Source organism: Argiope bruennichi, chromosome 10, assembly GCF_947563725.1.
Source record: "Argiope bruennichi chromosome 10, qqArgBrue1.1, whole genome shotgun sequence".
NCBI classification, from domain to species: Eukaryota; Metazoa; Arthropoda; class Arachnida; order Araneae; family Araneidae; genus Argiope; species Argiope bruennichi.
Window position 1 is genome coordinate 60,770,004 of NC_079160.1, and position 14,179 is coordinate 60,784,182.

Genomic DNA, 14,179 nt, shown 5'->3' on the forward strand with positions numbered 1-14,179 from the left:
CTGTAATAAAATAAATTTTAAAAAAATGTACAAATTTTTTATGGATGTGTTTCATACTTAAATTTAGTAACAATTATTACATAACATACATTTTGCCAAAATATTAAAATCTTAATTTAGTAAAAATACAATTGTTTAGAACGGAGCAAAAAATAGCTCACATAAGTGATGGGATACCATTAGATATGCAACAAAAATCGTCTGAAATAAGCAATGAAAATATTTTTGGTGGTTTTATTTTTACTCAAAAGCAATTGGCAATAATTTATAAAATCGTCTGCAGTATTTCTCTCCAGTTTCTTTTGGAATTTTTGTGTTTTTTAGATCTGTGCAGCCATGAATGCTAAACGAAAAGAAACTTCGCCTCAAATTCGAAATTAGTTATTAATTTGCATATTGAACGTGGAAAATCTATTAGAAAAACTGCTGAAACAGTTAACTTGAGTCATTCAACAGTTTTCAATATCATTAAACGATATAAAAACAATCATATTATTCAGGATAAAAGAAGACCTGGCCAATCATCAAAGCTATCCAATGGAATAAAGCGAATTATCGTTCGAAATATTAAAAAAAAAATCCAAGAACGAGTTCTCCTAAAGTTGCTGCTGATTTACAAGCATTATATGGAATAATTGTTAATCCTAAGACTATTAGAAGGGTAATTCGATCTGCTGGATATCACGGTAGAGTAGCCAGGAAAAAATTCTTCGTAAGTGAAAAGAATAGAAAACTCAGACTAGCTTTCACAAAATCCAACATAAATAAGAATTCTGATTACTGGAATAAAGTTATATTTGCTGATGAGAGTAAATTTAATATATTTGGTTCTGACGGTAGAATCTTGGTGTGGAGAAAACCCAGGAAAGAATTTCGCAAACAGAACTTGGTGCCAACAGTAAAACATGGTGGAGGAGGAGTTATGGTATGGGGGTGTATGTCGTCCGCTGGAGTTGGTAATCTTGTTTTTTTATTGACAGTATAATGGATCAGTGCAAGTATATTGACATTTTAAAGCAAAATTTGAAATCTTCAGCACGAAAATTGAACCTTTATAACGATTTTAAATTCTACCAGGACAATGACCCCAAGCACACTGCTTTGAACTTTAGACTCTGGCTTCTGTATAACTGCCCTGAAATAATAAAAACACTACCACAATCTACAGACTTAAATCCCATAGAGAATATTTGGCAAGAATTGGAATCAAGAATTCGCAAACACACCATTTCTTCAAAACAACAATTAAAATCGGTGCTTCAAGAAGAATGGGGTAAAATCACTCCAGAAGTCACAAAAAAATTAGTCGAATCCATTCCAAGAAGATTAAATTATGTTTTAAAAGTAAAAGGAAATCCAACAAAATATTAAAACCTTTTAAAAAGTAAAATTTTTGGATAAATATTTGATGGAAAAGTAAGTGTCCCATCACTTATGTGAGTCATTTTTTACTCCGTTCTAAACAATTGTATTTTTATTAAATTAATATTTTAATATTTTGACAAAATGTATGTTATGTAATAATTGTTACTAACTTTAAATATGAAACACACCCAAAAAATTTTTGTACATGTTTATTTATTTATTTTATTACAGTTTCCTTTTGTAAAGCACAAGTGTCCCATCACTTTTGTGAGACACTGTAAATGTTCCCTTACAGAAATTGAAAATTCCTGTAAATGCCTTAAATCCTTTGATTTGGAAAAAAAAAAAAAAAATCTTGATAATTCCACATAAAATGTAAAATATTTTTCATATCCGGCTAGTCATGTGCACTATTTAGTTGTAGCGTGAGTATTTCCGGTTAGAAGTCCAATCTCCGGTTATTGACCGAGGAAAGTTGGGGGGAAAAGTGAATAAATATTTGTAGCTCCTGTCCGTTTCGTATGTCACTTATGAGAGCATAAATATTATGGTTGTCAACAGAATTATTTTTTCTTCTGCGAAATTATTTTCCAAGTAATTAATTGTTTAAAATGTTTATTTTCAAGATTCTTAAAAGAAACATAATTTTGGGAAATAGATGCATCAGCTTTTTAGGAATTGTCTGATAAAATGATATTGCGATAAATTTCCCAATATTTGATAACTTATTGTGGGTTTTTGTTTTCCTGAAGTGTAAAATCAATATTATTACAGTTGGTAGTTATGTATTTTTATATTTCGGTTAATTTTTAATTTATGTCGATTAACTCTTGTATTTTAGCTATAAATTTCAGAAATGTTCTATTCATTTTAAAAATTTCCTAATTGATTTTTTTTTTCTTATTTATTTGGGAAAAAATGTTTCATTTTCATTATAAATTGTAATTTTCCGCATATTTTTTGTACAAGAATAAGCATAAAATAACATTCAGTAGATAGCATTTAGAAATAAAAGCTTTCATTTTGCAGCCTTATGCTGAAATTTATGCATAATATTTTAGTAAAAATATACACTTTAAGCATTTATATATTTACAGTAATAAGAAAATCTGCTTTCAGAGTATGCATCTTCTTTTCTTTTTTTTTTCTGATACAGTTATCACTTTAAAAAAGTAATATGCCTTCAATTTTTAATTTACTGGATAATTTTACTTTCAAAAATCTATTAGAATTTAAGTATTTTGATATCAACTTAATGCATTGAATCATTTAGCTTCAGTTCTGTAACCATAACAGAGACTGTCATCACTAAGTTACACCCAAGTAACAATGAGGAAAACATTATTTCTTTCTTTGAAACACATTGATGAAGTGTTCTTTCATTGGCTATTGTATTTTAAATCATTGGTTCATAAAATGAAACTGTAAACTGTCCCATAAAACAATAGTTTTTATAAGTGCAGTTAAAATTCCACAGTTTTATTCATAAATTATATTTCGTCTACTATATTGTAACAATATGTTAACCACCAAAAATTGACAAATTTTTTGTTATGTTCAATTTACATAAAATGAAATATTACAAACATTTTTTTTTTTTTGCTTCTTATTTTCTTGCTTTGAAATTCAATCCAATTTTATTTAATTTATGGAAACTTATCTTACCATATAATGTTAGGATTGGACACAAAAGATAGTTATTGATATCTGTATATTTTTTTGTTGATATCTTCATTAACTAAGTGAATGTAAATTCATAGATAATTTTTTTAGAGAAGATTCGGTAGAATATGAAGGAATTGCAATTATGATTAGAAATGTTTATATTTTTAAAAATTGTAAATTTTTTTTCAAGTAAAAAATAAAAGAAAAACATGCATTGTATAAGTCAGCTGAATTCAGAATTCAATTGGAAACTGATTAAAATTAGTTATACTGAAAAATCTAAATAGACGATTAAAAAGAACATTTTTTTAAAATCTTTTCTAAAAAATATAAATTGTCCAATAATTTTTTTTTTTTTTTTTTTGGCGAGAGGAAGGAGTCATACAACCAAGGATTTTCTAGATCTTTACATTTTTCATCTTTGTAATGAGCAGCTGACTAGAGAAAAAACGGAGAAAAGAAAAATCTTGTGCATTTTCTTACCATATTTTCATAATTTATAGAATAAATTATGATTATATGTATATTGAAGGTAAACTGTTTAATTGTAGTCTCATAAGTACTATTAATGCTTATTTCATTGTTTTCACATACTTTTATGCATTATTATAAATTTATGGTTTATGTGAAAAATAGAACTAAATAAAGAAAATTTTAATTTTATTTAAAAATTAATTTTGTTTGTTTATAAATAAATTTTCATATGTTTTTCTCTCTTTTAGACTATCTCGTACAAATTCTTTACACAATAAATCATCTTTATTTTTCAACGTGTCGAGAATCATGAGTTCTCATGTGGACAAGTTTCAAGAAGCTTCCAAAAAAGTAAAAACTTTGAAAAAGGAGCCAGGAAACGATGTGAAACTAAATCTTTATGCTTTATACAAGCAAGTAAGTAATGAATTTAATAGATTTTATAGATATTTTCTGTTTTTTTTCTTCTAAAAGTTGAAAATTTTATATTATTTGAGTTTAAAACCATATCTTAGATAAGAGCATTATTTCTTTAACATTGCCAGTAATACAATTACATTAGGTAATACCTTGAGATGTAGGATTTAACATTACCCATATGATATTTAACACTATAAAGGGAAATTATTTTATTACCTCAATGCCCCTTAAAACATGTGCAAAAAGTTTTATAATCTTCTTTCTTCTTGATTGCTATGTCAGGGAATATACAAAAGCAATTTCTCATGTGACATATATAATAGTAACAAAATTTCATTTAATAATCACTATATATTTGGTATAATCTTATTAAAGGCTATTTACATTTTAATTTCACTTATAATGTTTTATAAAGTGACAATATTTTTCTAATATTTCCATTTAAATTCACCAATCATTTAAATATATTTTTAAATCTTTGGGTTAACTTCTAAGAATAAGTTCTTCACCAAAAGTTCAAAAAATTATTATATGAATTTTTTAATATGTTAGAAAATGAAAAGTTATGTTTTTAAATATGATTTTTATGTATATATTTTGATGTCTGTAGCAATGTAAATCTTTCCAAGATAAATAAATTAAGCATTGATAATAATATTTAAATGTTTTGTTTTTCCAGGCCACAGAAGGATCTTGTAAACAACCTAAACCATCAATGTTTGATCTTGTTGGAAAAGCTAAATGGGATGCCTGGGTTTCTCTTGGAACATTGTCACAAGTAAGTAACCTACCAAATGCCTTAATGGAGGATTTGAGTAGCTTTTGAAAAGTATTTTTAGAACTAACATTTAAATATAGTATTTGCTTTTCATGTGTCTAATTTCAGACTAATGTAGACTGAGGGCCTTTATCAGGAAATCATTTCATCTAATTAACTTTGTATATTTTTCACTTTTTAGTATTACTTTTTCTTACTAGATGAAGACAAATTATATGAAAAAAAAATTGAATACTCATTATGAATTATGAATTTTTTTTCTTTCCAGGTCTTGCAATGTAAGTAGTAATAATTAGCACATCTAATCTTAGTAATAATTAACACATCTAATTATATTTTGGCTATAGGTACTGATGAAATATTGGAAAAGGACCTTCAGACCAGTATGAAATATGTTTCAGGCATAAAAATGAAAAATGTTCTCATATCAGAATTTTTTTTGTCCTTTTTTTTTTTTTTTTTTTTTTTGTATATAGGATGATGCCAGAAAGCAATATGCTGCTTTGGTAGATGAACTTTTGAATGCAGAACAATCACAAGAAAAAGTTGAATTTGCTGCTGGTGATAATAAATATGAGGGACTGATTTTTAATCCTGGGAAGGACATTACAGAAATAATTTTCAACCGTCCCAATAAAAGAAATGCCATAACAACACAAGTAAGTAGTTACCTTTTGTTTAGTTTAAATTTTAAAAATTGAATTTTGTTAATTTTATAATAGGTATTTTTGTTACAAATTGCTGAAAATATTGCTTTTATGTAACAGGCATTAATTACTGTCTAAAGTGTATTTTCTAAATTAAATAAATTTTGCTAAACAATGTCATAGGACTTTTTAGGATTTAAAGAAAAAAAATTTAAATAGTGATTTTAAGCCTTACTTTGTTTTGTTCTCCTACAGATGTATAGAGATATTGTATCTGCTCTTAAAGAAGCAACTGAGAGTGAAGCTGCTGTTACAGTTCTTACTGGTAAATGCTCAATTTTCAATTCATTGTATAATTTAATGTCATTTGATTTTTTTTAAGTGAGTTGGATATCTTTTTTGCAAAACTTGGAATGTATTGGTGGAATTTTTACATGGCTTTCTATCATTGTAATTTACAACAAATTAATTTAAAATTTATATATCATATATATGTGAAAAATGGTGCTAAAACAAATGATTGATTTTTGTTTTTATAATATTATAAGATGAATCTTTTAAAACAATATTTTGCTGACAAATCTATTGTGGGCATTTAATTTGAAATAATATACGCCCATTTGGTAATAGCCAATTGTGTAATATGTAATTAATCAACTCTTCGGCTTAAGTATCTTATTTATTTTAATGATTTAGATGTATGCTATTTTCAATGGAATTTAATATATATATAGATTTAAAATGCCATGCAATTATATCATACAATACAATGCAATAAAAAATCATGCAATCCCAATATATGATCTAACTTTTTGACCTTGTTTCATATATATATATATATATTAGGGGTATTTAAAAGCTTAATAAAATTTGTCGAAAGAGCTTATTTTGCTCATTTTAGAATAATAAAAGGATTGGATGAAAAAAATAGGTCTATCTTTAATTTAAATCTATTGAGTAAATGTTGCCTGAAATACAATGCGTGTGTGTTTTTAAAATTTTCAAGAACATTTTATTAATGTATTGAGTAAATGTTACCCAAAATATCCATTTTTATTTTTTACAGTATTTTTATTTTGTAAAACTTGTCAAGAATGTTTTTTTTTTTTAATGCTATTTAAGACTAATTTCTGAGACCTCAATATCCCCTTCTTGTTCCCATTTTACTAAATTACTTGTCATTTCACAAGATTTTACAGTCATATGCATTTTATGAATTAATTACGCTCATAATATATATTTAATAGTAAAATTAATTAATTACTGTAAAGCAAAGAAGGTAATTCGCTGTTACGCATAAATGAACTGTAATTCCAAATCAATTTAATTTCAATATAAAAAGTTATAGTAATTAAATTCTGTAATATTGTTGTTTTTTATTTATTGGCATGCTTTATTGAGTTTTAAAAATTTTCATTCATCATATAGTTTGTAGAGAAATTATTAAATTCTGCAAAATGAATCATCCGTGATTCTCTTTAGCTTAAAAGTTAACCTTAAGCTCATGGATGTGTTTGCTGTTTGCAATGATTATCACCTTAGCATCGTCTTAAAGGTGCGATACAAAATTTGTACTAGAAAAAAAATCTACAGCAACAAATTCAAGTGGATAGTTAAAATTTCTGTAAAATTTAGATTTTTTCATCTTATTTGGTTTGAACTGTTTTTGTTAGGTAGTTTCAAAGTCATTTTCGAAAAAACATTTAATTTTTGGTGTTGGCAAAGTTACTATGAAAAGTTGGTGGGAGGAAAAATTCATTATACTGAATCGAGAAATTTTAGCATTTGTAAAATTTTGTTAATGAAATTCAAAACTTTTAATTAAATTCGAAACAAATTTTATTAGCTGCTGTGAAAAAATTTTATTCATGAATGGGAAATTGTTTCTTTTTATTTATCTCAAGGTAAAGGGGATTATTACAGTAGTGGCAATGACCTCAGCAATTTTGCATCAATTCAGGGTGATGTTTCTACAGCTGCAAAAGATGGAGCAGAACTTCTCAGGTACAATTATTAGCATTTTTATTCTTGTAATTCTTGATTTTATATTTCTTTTCTTTTAAATGGCTATAATAATTACTGTTTAGCATTATTTGATATGCTATATATGGTTAAACTATCTGTATATCTAATTTGAAGTATCCTGTAAGAAAATTCAATGCAGAAAAATTCTGATTTATAGAAATTTCAGTTGATAAAAATATATGAATGTTAAAAGTTAGTAATTTAGAATTAAAGAAAGCTTAGAAAAAATAAACTAACAAGTAAATTTAATTTTAAAATATGTTAAAATTATAATGATTTTTTTTATTGCTGATAATTATTTAAAATTAGTTAATAAGTATAGTAGAAATTGTTTAAAAAACATTTGAATTGTCAAAATTTTGTCTCTGAATATTTATATTTCAAATATTTGAATAATTTTAATTTTACATATTTAAAAATATTGAAATGTCTCTGAAGAAAAATTTTTATTATTCGATTTGATGTAATTTAATACTAAACACTTGAGCAAAATTTTTAATTTTTAATCAAATTAATACTGCTGTATTCAAATCTCCAGAATGACGTCTCTTTGTCCAACATAGAAAAAATTAATTTTTGGACGAAGAAGTAAACTAAATATGAAAATTCTTAGTATTCATGTAATTTTTTTCTGAAAAAAAAATTAATAGTCTTTGATTTTAGGGATTTTGTGGCTGCGTTTATAGATTTTCCTAAAATTTTGGTTGCTGCTGTAAATGGTCCAGCTGTTGGAATTCCAGTTACACTTTTGGGATTGTGTGATGTTGTTTATGCATCTGACAAAGTAAGACATTGGTTTTTCTATTCTTTTTTATAACAATAATAAATAAAAACTTTTTTTATGAAACAATTTATATGAACTTGTTTTAAATGTACAGTTTATTTTTGGTATGATTTTTTTTTTCAAAATTTTTCCAACTTTAATTTTATATAGAATTTTAAAATTTTATTTTTTTAAGATTATAAACTGAAGTTTATAAGTTATAAAAACTTTGTATTATTTGCATTTGCCATCCATATATAGTGTAATAATCTATGTGACAATATGTTGATTAATTTATCTGTTTTTAGTATAATAATCCATTTTATCAACATTTTATTCCGATACTGATTTAACAAAAAAATTTCTAGTTTGGCTGGTGAAGACACTGAACTTTTATAAATGAATGCAGGGACAAGGAGATAAAACTCCTTATTTTATTTCATAAAACTGCTATTTTTTTTTTTTTTTTTCTGTTTACAAATTTTTTGTTTTACAAATCAAATATTGATAAAAATATATTTATTTAAATTTCAGGCTACATTCCATACACCTTTCAGTCTGTTAGGGCAATCACCAGAAGGTTGTTCAACTTACCTGTTTCCAAAAATCATGGGATATTCAAAGGTTTGATTTATTTTGTACATGGCTCTTGATACTTATTTGTTCATGCTGCATGTTTTTGAAAATTGCAATTTTAATAAATGATTTTCTTTGCTCCTGGTGCTATAAATTTTCCATTACCAATCCAAAATACCATTTTCTTTTGCTTCCAGTTTATTTGAATTAATAGACTCGTACTTATTATTTTTTTTAATAAGAATTTTTGCCCAAAGTAATTTTTTTTTTTTAAAGCACTAGCTTTTTTATATTCTACTAGTTAGTATCCCTGGCATTGCTGAGGATTAAAATCCTTTCATCTATAATATTTTAATGCAAAAAACTTGTATGAAATGTTATAATATAGAAAATCCTTTTATTGCCTGCTTTTAATTAAAATATTACTAGAATTATTAGTTTTTGACTGATAATTAGGGATTGCAATACTGAATACCGATATTTTGAGCCATTTGTACAATTTTGTAAAATTGGTACTCACAAGATTAAATACAGTTTTTTAGTTTTTACTAGAAACTTTTTGGACCTGCGAAATCTAATCCAAAAAGAAATAATCGATTTAAAGTTGCAAATTTATTTTTCAGATAGTGGATTTGACTTAATATCCAGAACTGTATCAACTCTACTTCCAATAAAACTGACTGTCGAGGCATTATGTCGAAGAGAATCTAATTTATTAACAGCTAATGCAACAATAAATTTGATGTTGCAGTCAGTGAAAGAACAGCACACATCATTATCTGAAAAATTATATATTACATTGAAAAATCGCACAGAAGAAAGGCATACCGAAATAGAAAATGTTTTATGGTATTTACATAATTATAATAATTTTAAAAATGAAGATCGAAAAGAAGAAACGAGATTAACCAATTCAAATCTGACCAAATTTATAGTAAATTTTCTTAAAATTTTTTAACCAAAAACCTATCCACATTCAGAAGAATCCGGTACAGTTATCGAAGATTATGATGACACTAATGTCGATAGTGAAAAGAACAATTAGAATTAGCGATAAATAAAAAAAATTTCAATAAACCAAAATACAATACAGAAATCAGCTATATCCAAAACCATCCGACGAGAAGTCGATTTATTTGAAGATGAGGGATTTAGAGGTAAATACTTGGAAAAAGTACATTGTGCATTGCTAACAGTATCACCAACTAGCATAGATGCCAAAAGAGCCTTTTCGACAGATGGTAATTTTTGCACAAAATTACATTCCAGGCTTAATGACAGTACAACTGATGCATTACATTTTTTAAGATCACATTTCAAAAATTTGTAATAATACCACAGACCGAATAGTGATATTTACACTTTTTTGTGATTTAAATAAATAAGATGTTCCTTTACTTTTTTGTGATTCTTCATATACTGTTATAATTTATAAATTATTTTTTGTGATATTTACACTCTCTAATAAAACTGGCAAATAAAACAAAGAAACATTTTTTTTTTTTTTTTTCTTTTCTAAAATTTCTACTACTGGTATTAAAACCGGTATCCCAGCATTAAGATCTAAAAAAGACCGAATACCGGTATTGAACTTTTGGTCCAATATTGCAATCCCTACTGATAATTATATAGCCACCAATAGCTAATTTTCTCCATAAGTTATTAATATTTGTTATATTAATTAATACTGTAAATTTTGTTCAGAAATGCTGAAGTGTAATAAAGGAAGCTTTCATTTGAGCGACTGAGTTTTAAGCTTATATTTAAACATGATTAAATCACTATTTTAAGACCAATAAAAGCGTTGTTAAAATTGTAGTAAAATAAAAAGGAAATTATAAAAAACAGTGGTAAAGTCACTCAAAGTGTCATAAAAGCCAAAATTTGTGTTAATTTCTAATTAGATGGACATAATTAATTTTTGTACTTTCAAAAATTGATACTTTTATCTCATATCTTACATAATAAGCATATAAAATTTGGTTGAATTCTGTCCAGTTGCTTAGGAAAAGGTGTGGAACATATATATAACCTTAATGATTTTTATTTATATTAAGATAGTCTTAATTTTCTGGCAAATAAGGATTGATGCACATGCAAATTCGAGAGAATTGTACTAAAATTAGCAAAGAAAAAAAAATGATTTTAAATGTGATGCAAGATGTTTTACTGCTTTGAAAAGAATAGTGTAATTTATTATTTATATTGTTATTTTTTATACTTATTATATTTTTAGTATTATTGAAAGAATTTTAAATCCGATTGATAAATCTTTGCCTTCTTTCTTAGTTATGAAAGTACTGAACATTCTATTTAAATATCTTAATAAGATGACTTTTAGAAAATGTTACAATAAACTAATAAATTCTTTTTTGGACACTCAGCATCAGATGCAATTTTACATTTTTCAATAAATTTAAGCTATTGCTATGTAATTCTCACAGTCATTTTTCTAAAATGTCATCTTATCATATAATTTGTAAATGATCACCTTAATCTTATTGCGAAAAATTTTTTTGCATTGTTTTTCACAAAAGTAATGTTTAGAAGTATCCGTGCATGTGTTAGATTGAAAACTAGTTTTTCATTCTTAAACATATTGTTTATTTTTAAAAAATACTTACATATTTTAAATAAGAAAAATAATAGATTTATGTGAAATTGGATCTTAAGATGATTAATTAGAAATATCTTTTAAAATGAGAGCATTTAAATATATAAGCCTTTATTATTTAATAGCCATGTTCATGTTTGATTGTTATTATCAAAATTTGTTCTTTTTTATAATTGCAATGTTTGTTCTGACTTGATAGACAATTTTTCTGAGACATGTATCAATATATAATTCTTATCTTACCTAAAAAAAATCCATTTGTTTTCAAGTTACTAAAAATTAATTATTTTTTATATTAGTTGTTATTGTTTATTGCTTTTAGATTACATTAGATAAGAAATTGACTTTTCTTTGTTTATCGTTATTTTATCTTTTGTTAATCAGATAAGGGCTTTATTTGGAGCTTCAATCTATATAATCGAATTATTAGAAATGTTTTAAGTATTCATTGTGAACTTTCTGTTCTATTAGCCTTGACTCAATTTTCTAAATCAAAATTCAATTAATTTGACTTGTCATTGCATTAAAGATGAAACTTCCACTAAATATTAGTAGAAATGCAACAAGTCTTTTATAAGCCTGATAAATATTGATATTGACTGTTATTATTATTTCTTATTTTTGAAAATAAATTGATAACAAAGTCATTGATAACAATTCCTTTTCTATTTTTCAGGCCAACGAAATACTTCTTTTTAGCAAGAAATTTACTGCTGCTGAAGCCAAAGAGCTAGGACTTGTTTCTGAAGTTTTTCCTCATGAAACGTTCCAAGAAGATGTGAAGAAAAAATTAGAATTCCTCTCTGAAGCGTCTAAAAATGTAAATATTCCTTAGCTTTATTTTTATTTGAATGCTTTGTATTAAAACAAAATTCCTGATTGAAAGTTTTTTTTTTTTTTTTTTTTTCCTTTCTTTCTTAACCCTTTATAGTCCATGATATATGCAAAGGAACTGAGTCGGAATTTAGAAAGATCAATTTTACACAAAGCAAATGAGACAGAATGTGAAAGACTCGTTGAAAGATGGCAGTCACCCGACTGCATGGAGGCTCTAATGAGATTTTTTCAAAGAAAATCAAAATTGTAGATTTTAATGTGTATTATTTCTTTTATCATTTTATATTTTTATATAATTTTATTAAGATTATTTAATAAGCAAAGTATTTTTTAAAAATTTCATAATTCATCTTGAAAATATTGATTGATATATTTTATCTAAAAAATTATTATGAAATCGTCTAATTTGAAACAGTTTTATCAATCAAACTGTGAAAATCGTGTGAAAAAAACAACAATCATATTTTTAGTTCTAAACCTCCTACAAAATTGACCCTTTTTCTTTATGTTCTATATATAAACTGTGGTTTCTTCATACTCATTTGATAAGTAAATATAATAGAGACTAGGATTCCCATTTATGAAATGATTCTACTTATTTTCCTAATCTTCTATCCTCAAGGTAGACATCGAGCAGATGATTATTTTATTTTACCCTCTAAATGTATAAGCAATGCTGTTGTATTTAAAAAAAAGTCTGTAAACAAACAAAAAAAACATCAAATTTTTTTGCCTGTTTTAAAACCCTGTTATAAATTGTCTGATACAAATATAACTATTAGTTTTGCTTCAATGAAGCATTCTATATGTAGCTACTATCTCGTCAAACATCACACCCAGTCATTTCCATGGATTTTCACCTTGGTTAGGTGTTTATTTACTTTTTGAACCTGCTTTTCTCTGAAATAGGTTTTCCATTGTTTGATCATATTCCTTTTTGAAACTACATAAAGGCTGTTTTGATGCAGACTTCATAAGTTTGAACTGTAGTCAAATCACCTGAGCTCCACCTGAATCAGTACTTCCTCATCAAACTTCTGCATCATACCAGCATTAAGATATTTAACCCATGATGAATTTGATATGCTGCAGGCCAGTATATATGGTGAATCTTTCATAAAATCGTCTAGGGTTTATGACTCTTTGCATTGAGACTCTGCCATAAATTTGAGATGGAAAATCTTATTATATAAATCAAAATTATAGACTCTCTTCTGATTTATTTTTGGATAGAAAAATTTTATTTACTTGCGTTCAAATTATACTTGGAAAACAAAAGTGCAGTTTATAAATATATGTGAATAGATTAAAAACCATTATTTAAGAGCTTACAGGAGCTTATTCCACAGTGCAAATGCATAGTTTTTGAATGTTTAATTTTTCTTTTCATATTATTACTTTTTATGAACTTACTTTTGCTGTATATTCATTGAAATGTTTATTAAAAGTTATTAAATGTTTCTTTCTCTTTTTAGTATTTAATTTTTTTTAATTGTCAATTTCAATGCAAAGTTAGATTTTTTTTTTTTTTTTTTTTTCCCCCTTGGAAACTGTTTCTAATGTTTTATAATTTTGTTTTGTCTTCCTTCAAATGATTATTTTATAATTGTTGAGTAATTTTGATTGAATAAATTACTGTATTGAATTATTATATTTTATATGTGTCTACTTAATACAATTTTATCAATGCTTGATTCTATTTTTTTATTTAATTTAATTTCCCATTTGTAACAGTTTTTTTGAGTATTAATAATAACTTAAGTATCTTACACTAATTTTCAAGAGAATCTTGGCATCCCCAAAGTTTGGATGATTGTCAAAATCAATAATATGCTAATCTTGTTTAGTTACTCATGTATATTGTTTTATGCCTATGAAGTTGCTTCTTTTGAAAAGTGAACTATTGGAAATATATTGAGGAATTTGAAAAATTTCTTGCAACTTTTATGGTAGCCATAAATATCAAAACAATTCATTTTCTCACTAGAATTTACTAATCTATTTGTCATACCAAT

At 25.6% G+C, this 14,179-nt stretch overlaps 1 protein-coding gene across 4 annotated transcripts; it reads left to right on the plus strand.

Annotated features, from left to right (window-relative positions):
• The first annotated feature begins 1,801 nt into the window (after positions 1–1,801).
• LOC129989001 (enoyl-CoA delta isomerase 2-like) lies at positions 1,802–13,813 on the plus strand. Of its 4 annotated transcripts, none has more exons than XM_056097305.1 (11): positions 1,835–1,959; positions 3,401–3,562; positions 3,753–3,921; positions 4,604–4,702; positions 5,179–5,361; positions 5,605–5,674; positions 7,254–7,353; positions 8,038–8,158; positions 8,672–8,761; positions 12,004–12,147; positions 12,259–13,813. In XM_056097305.1, exons 3-11 carry the CDS (start codon positions 3,814–3,816, stop codon positions 12,412–12,414), a joined length of 1,071 nt encoding a protein of 356 aa, XP_055953280.1. In that variant the 5' UTR covers positions 1,835–1,959; positions 3,401–3,562; positions 3,753–3,813; the 3' UTR covers positions 12,415–13,813. The 4 variants fall into 4 exon arrangements, with proteins under 4 accessions (XP_055953278.1, XP_055953280.1, XP_055953281.1 ...); XM_056097304.1 differs by lacking the exon at positions 1,835–1,959 and adding an exon at positions 1,990–2,142 and having other exon boundaries at positions 3,403–3,562; XM_056097303.1 differs by lacking the exon at positions 3,401–3,562 and having other exon boundaries at positions 1,802–1,959.
• Positions 13,814–14,179: the final 366 nt, after the last annotated feature.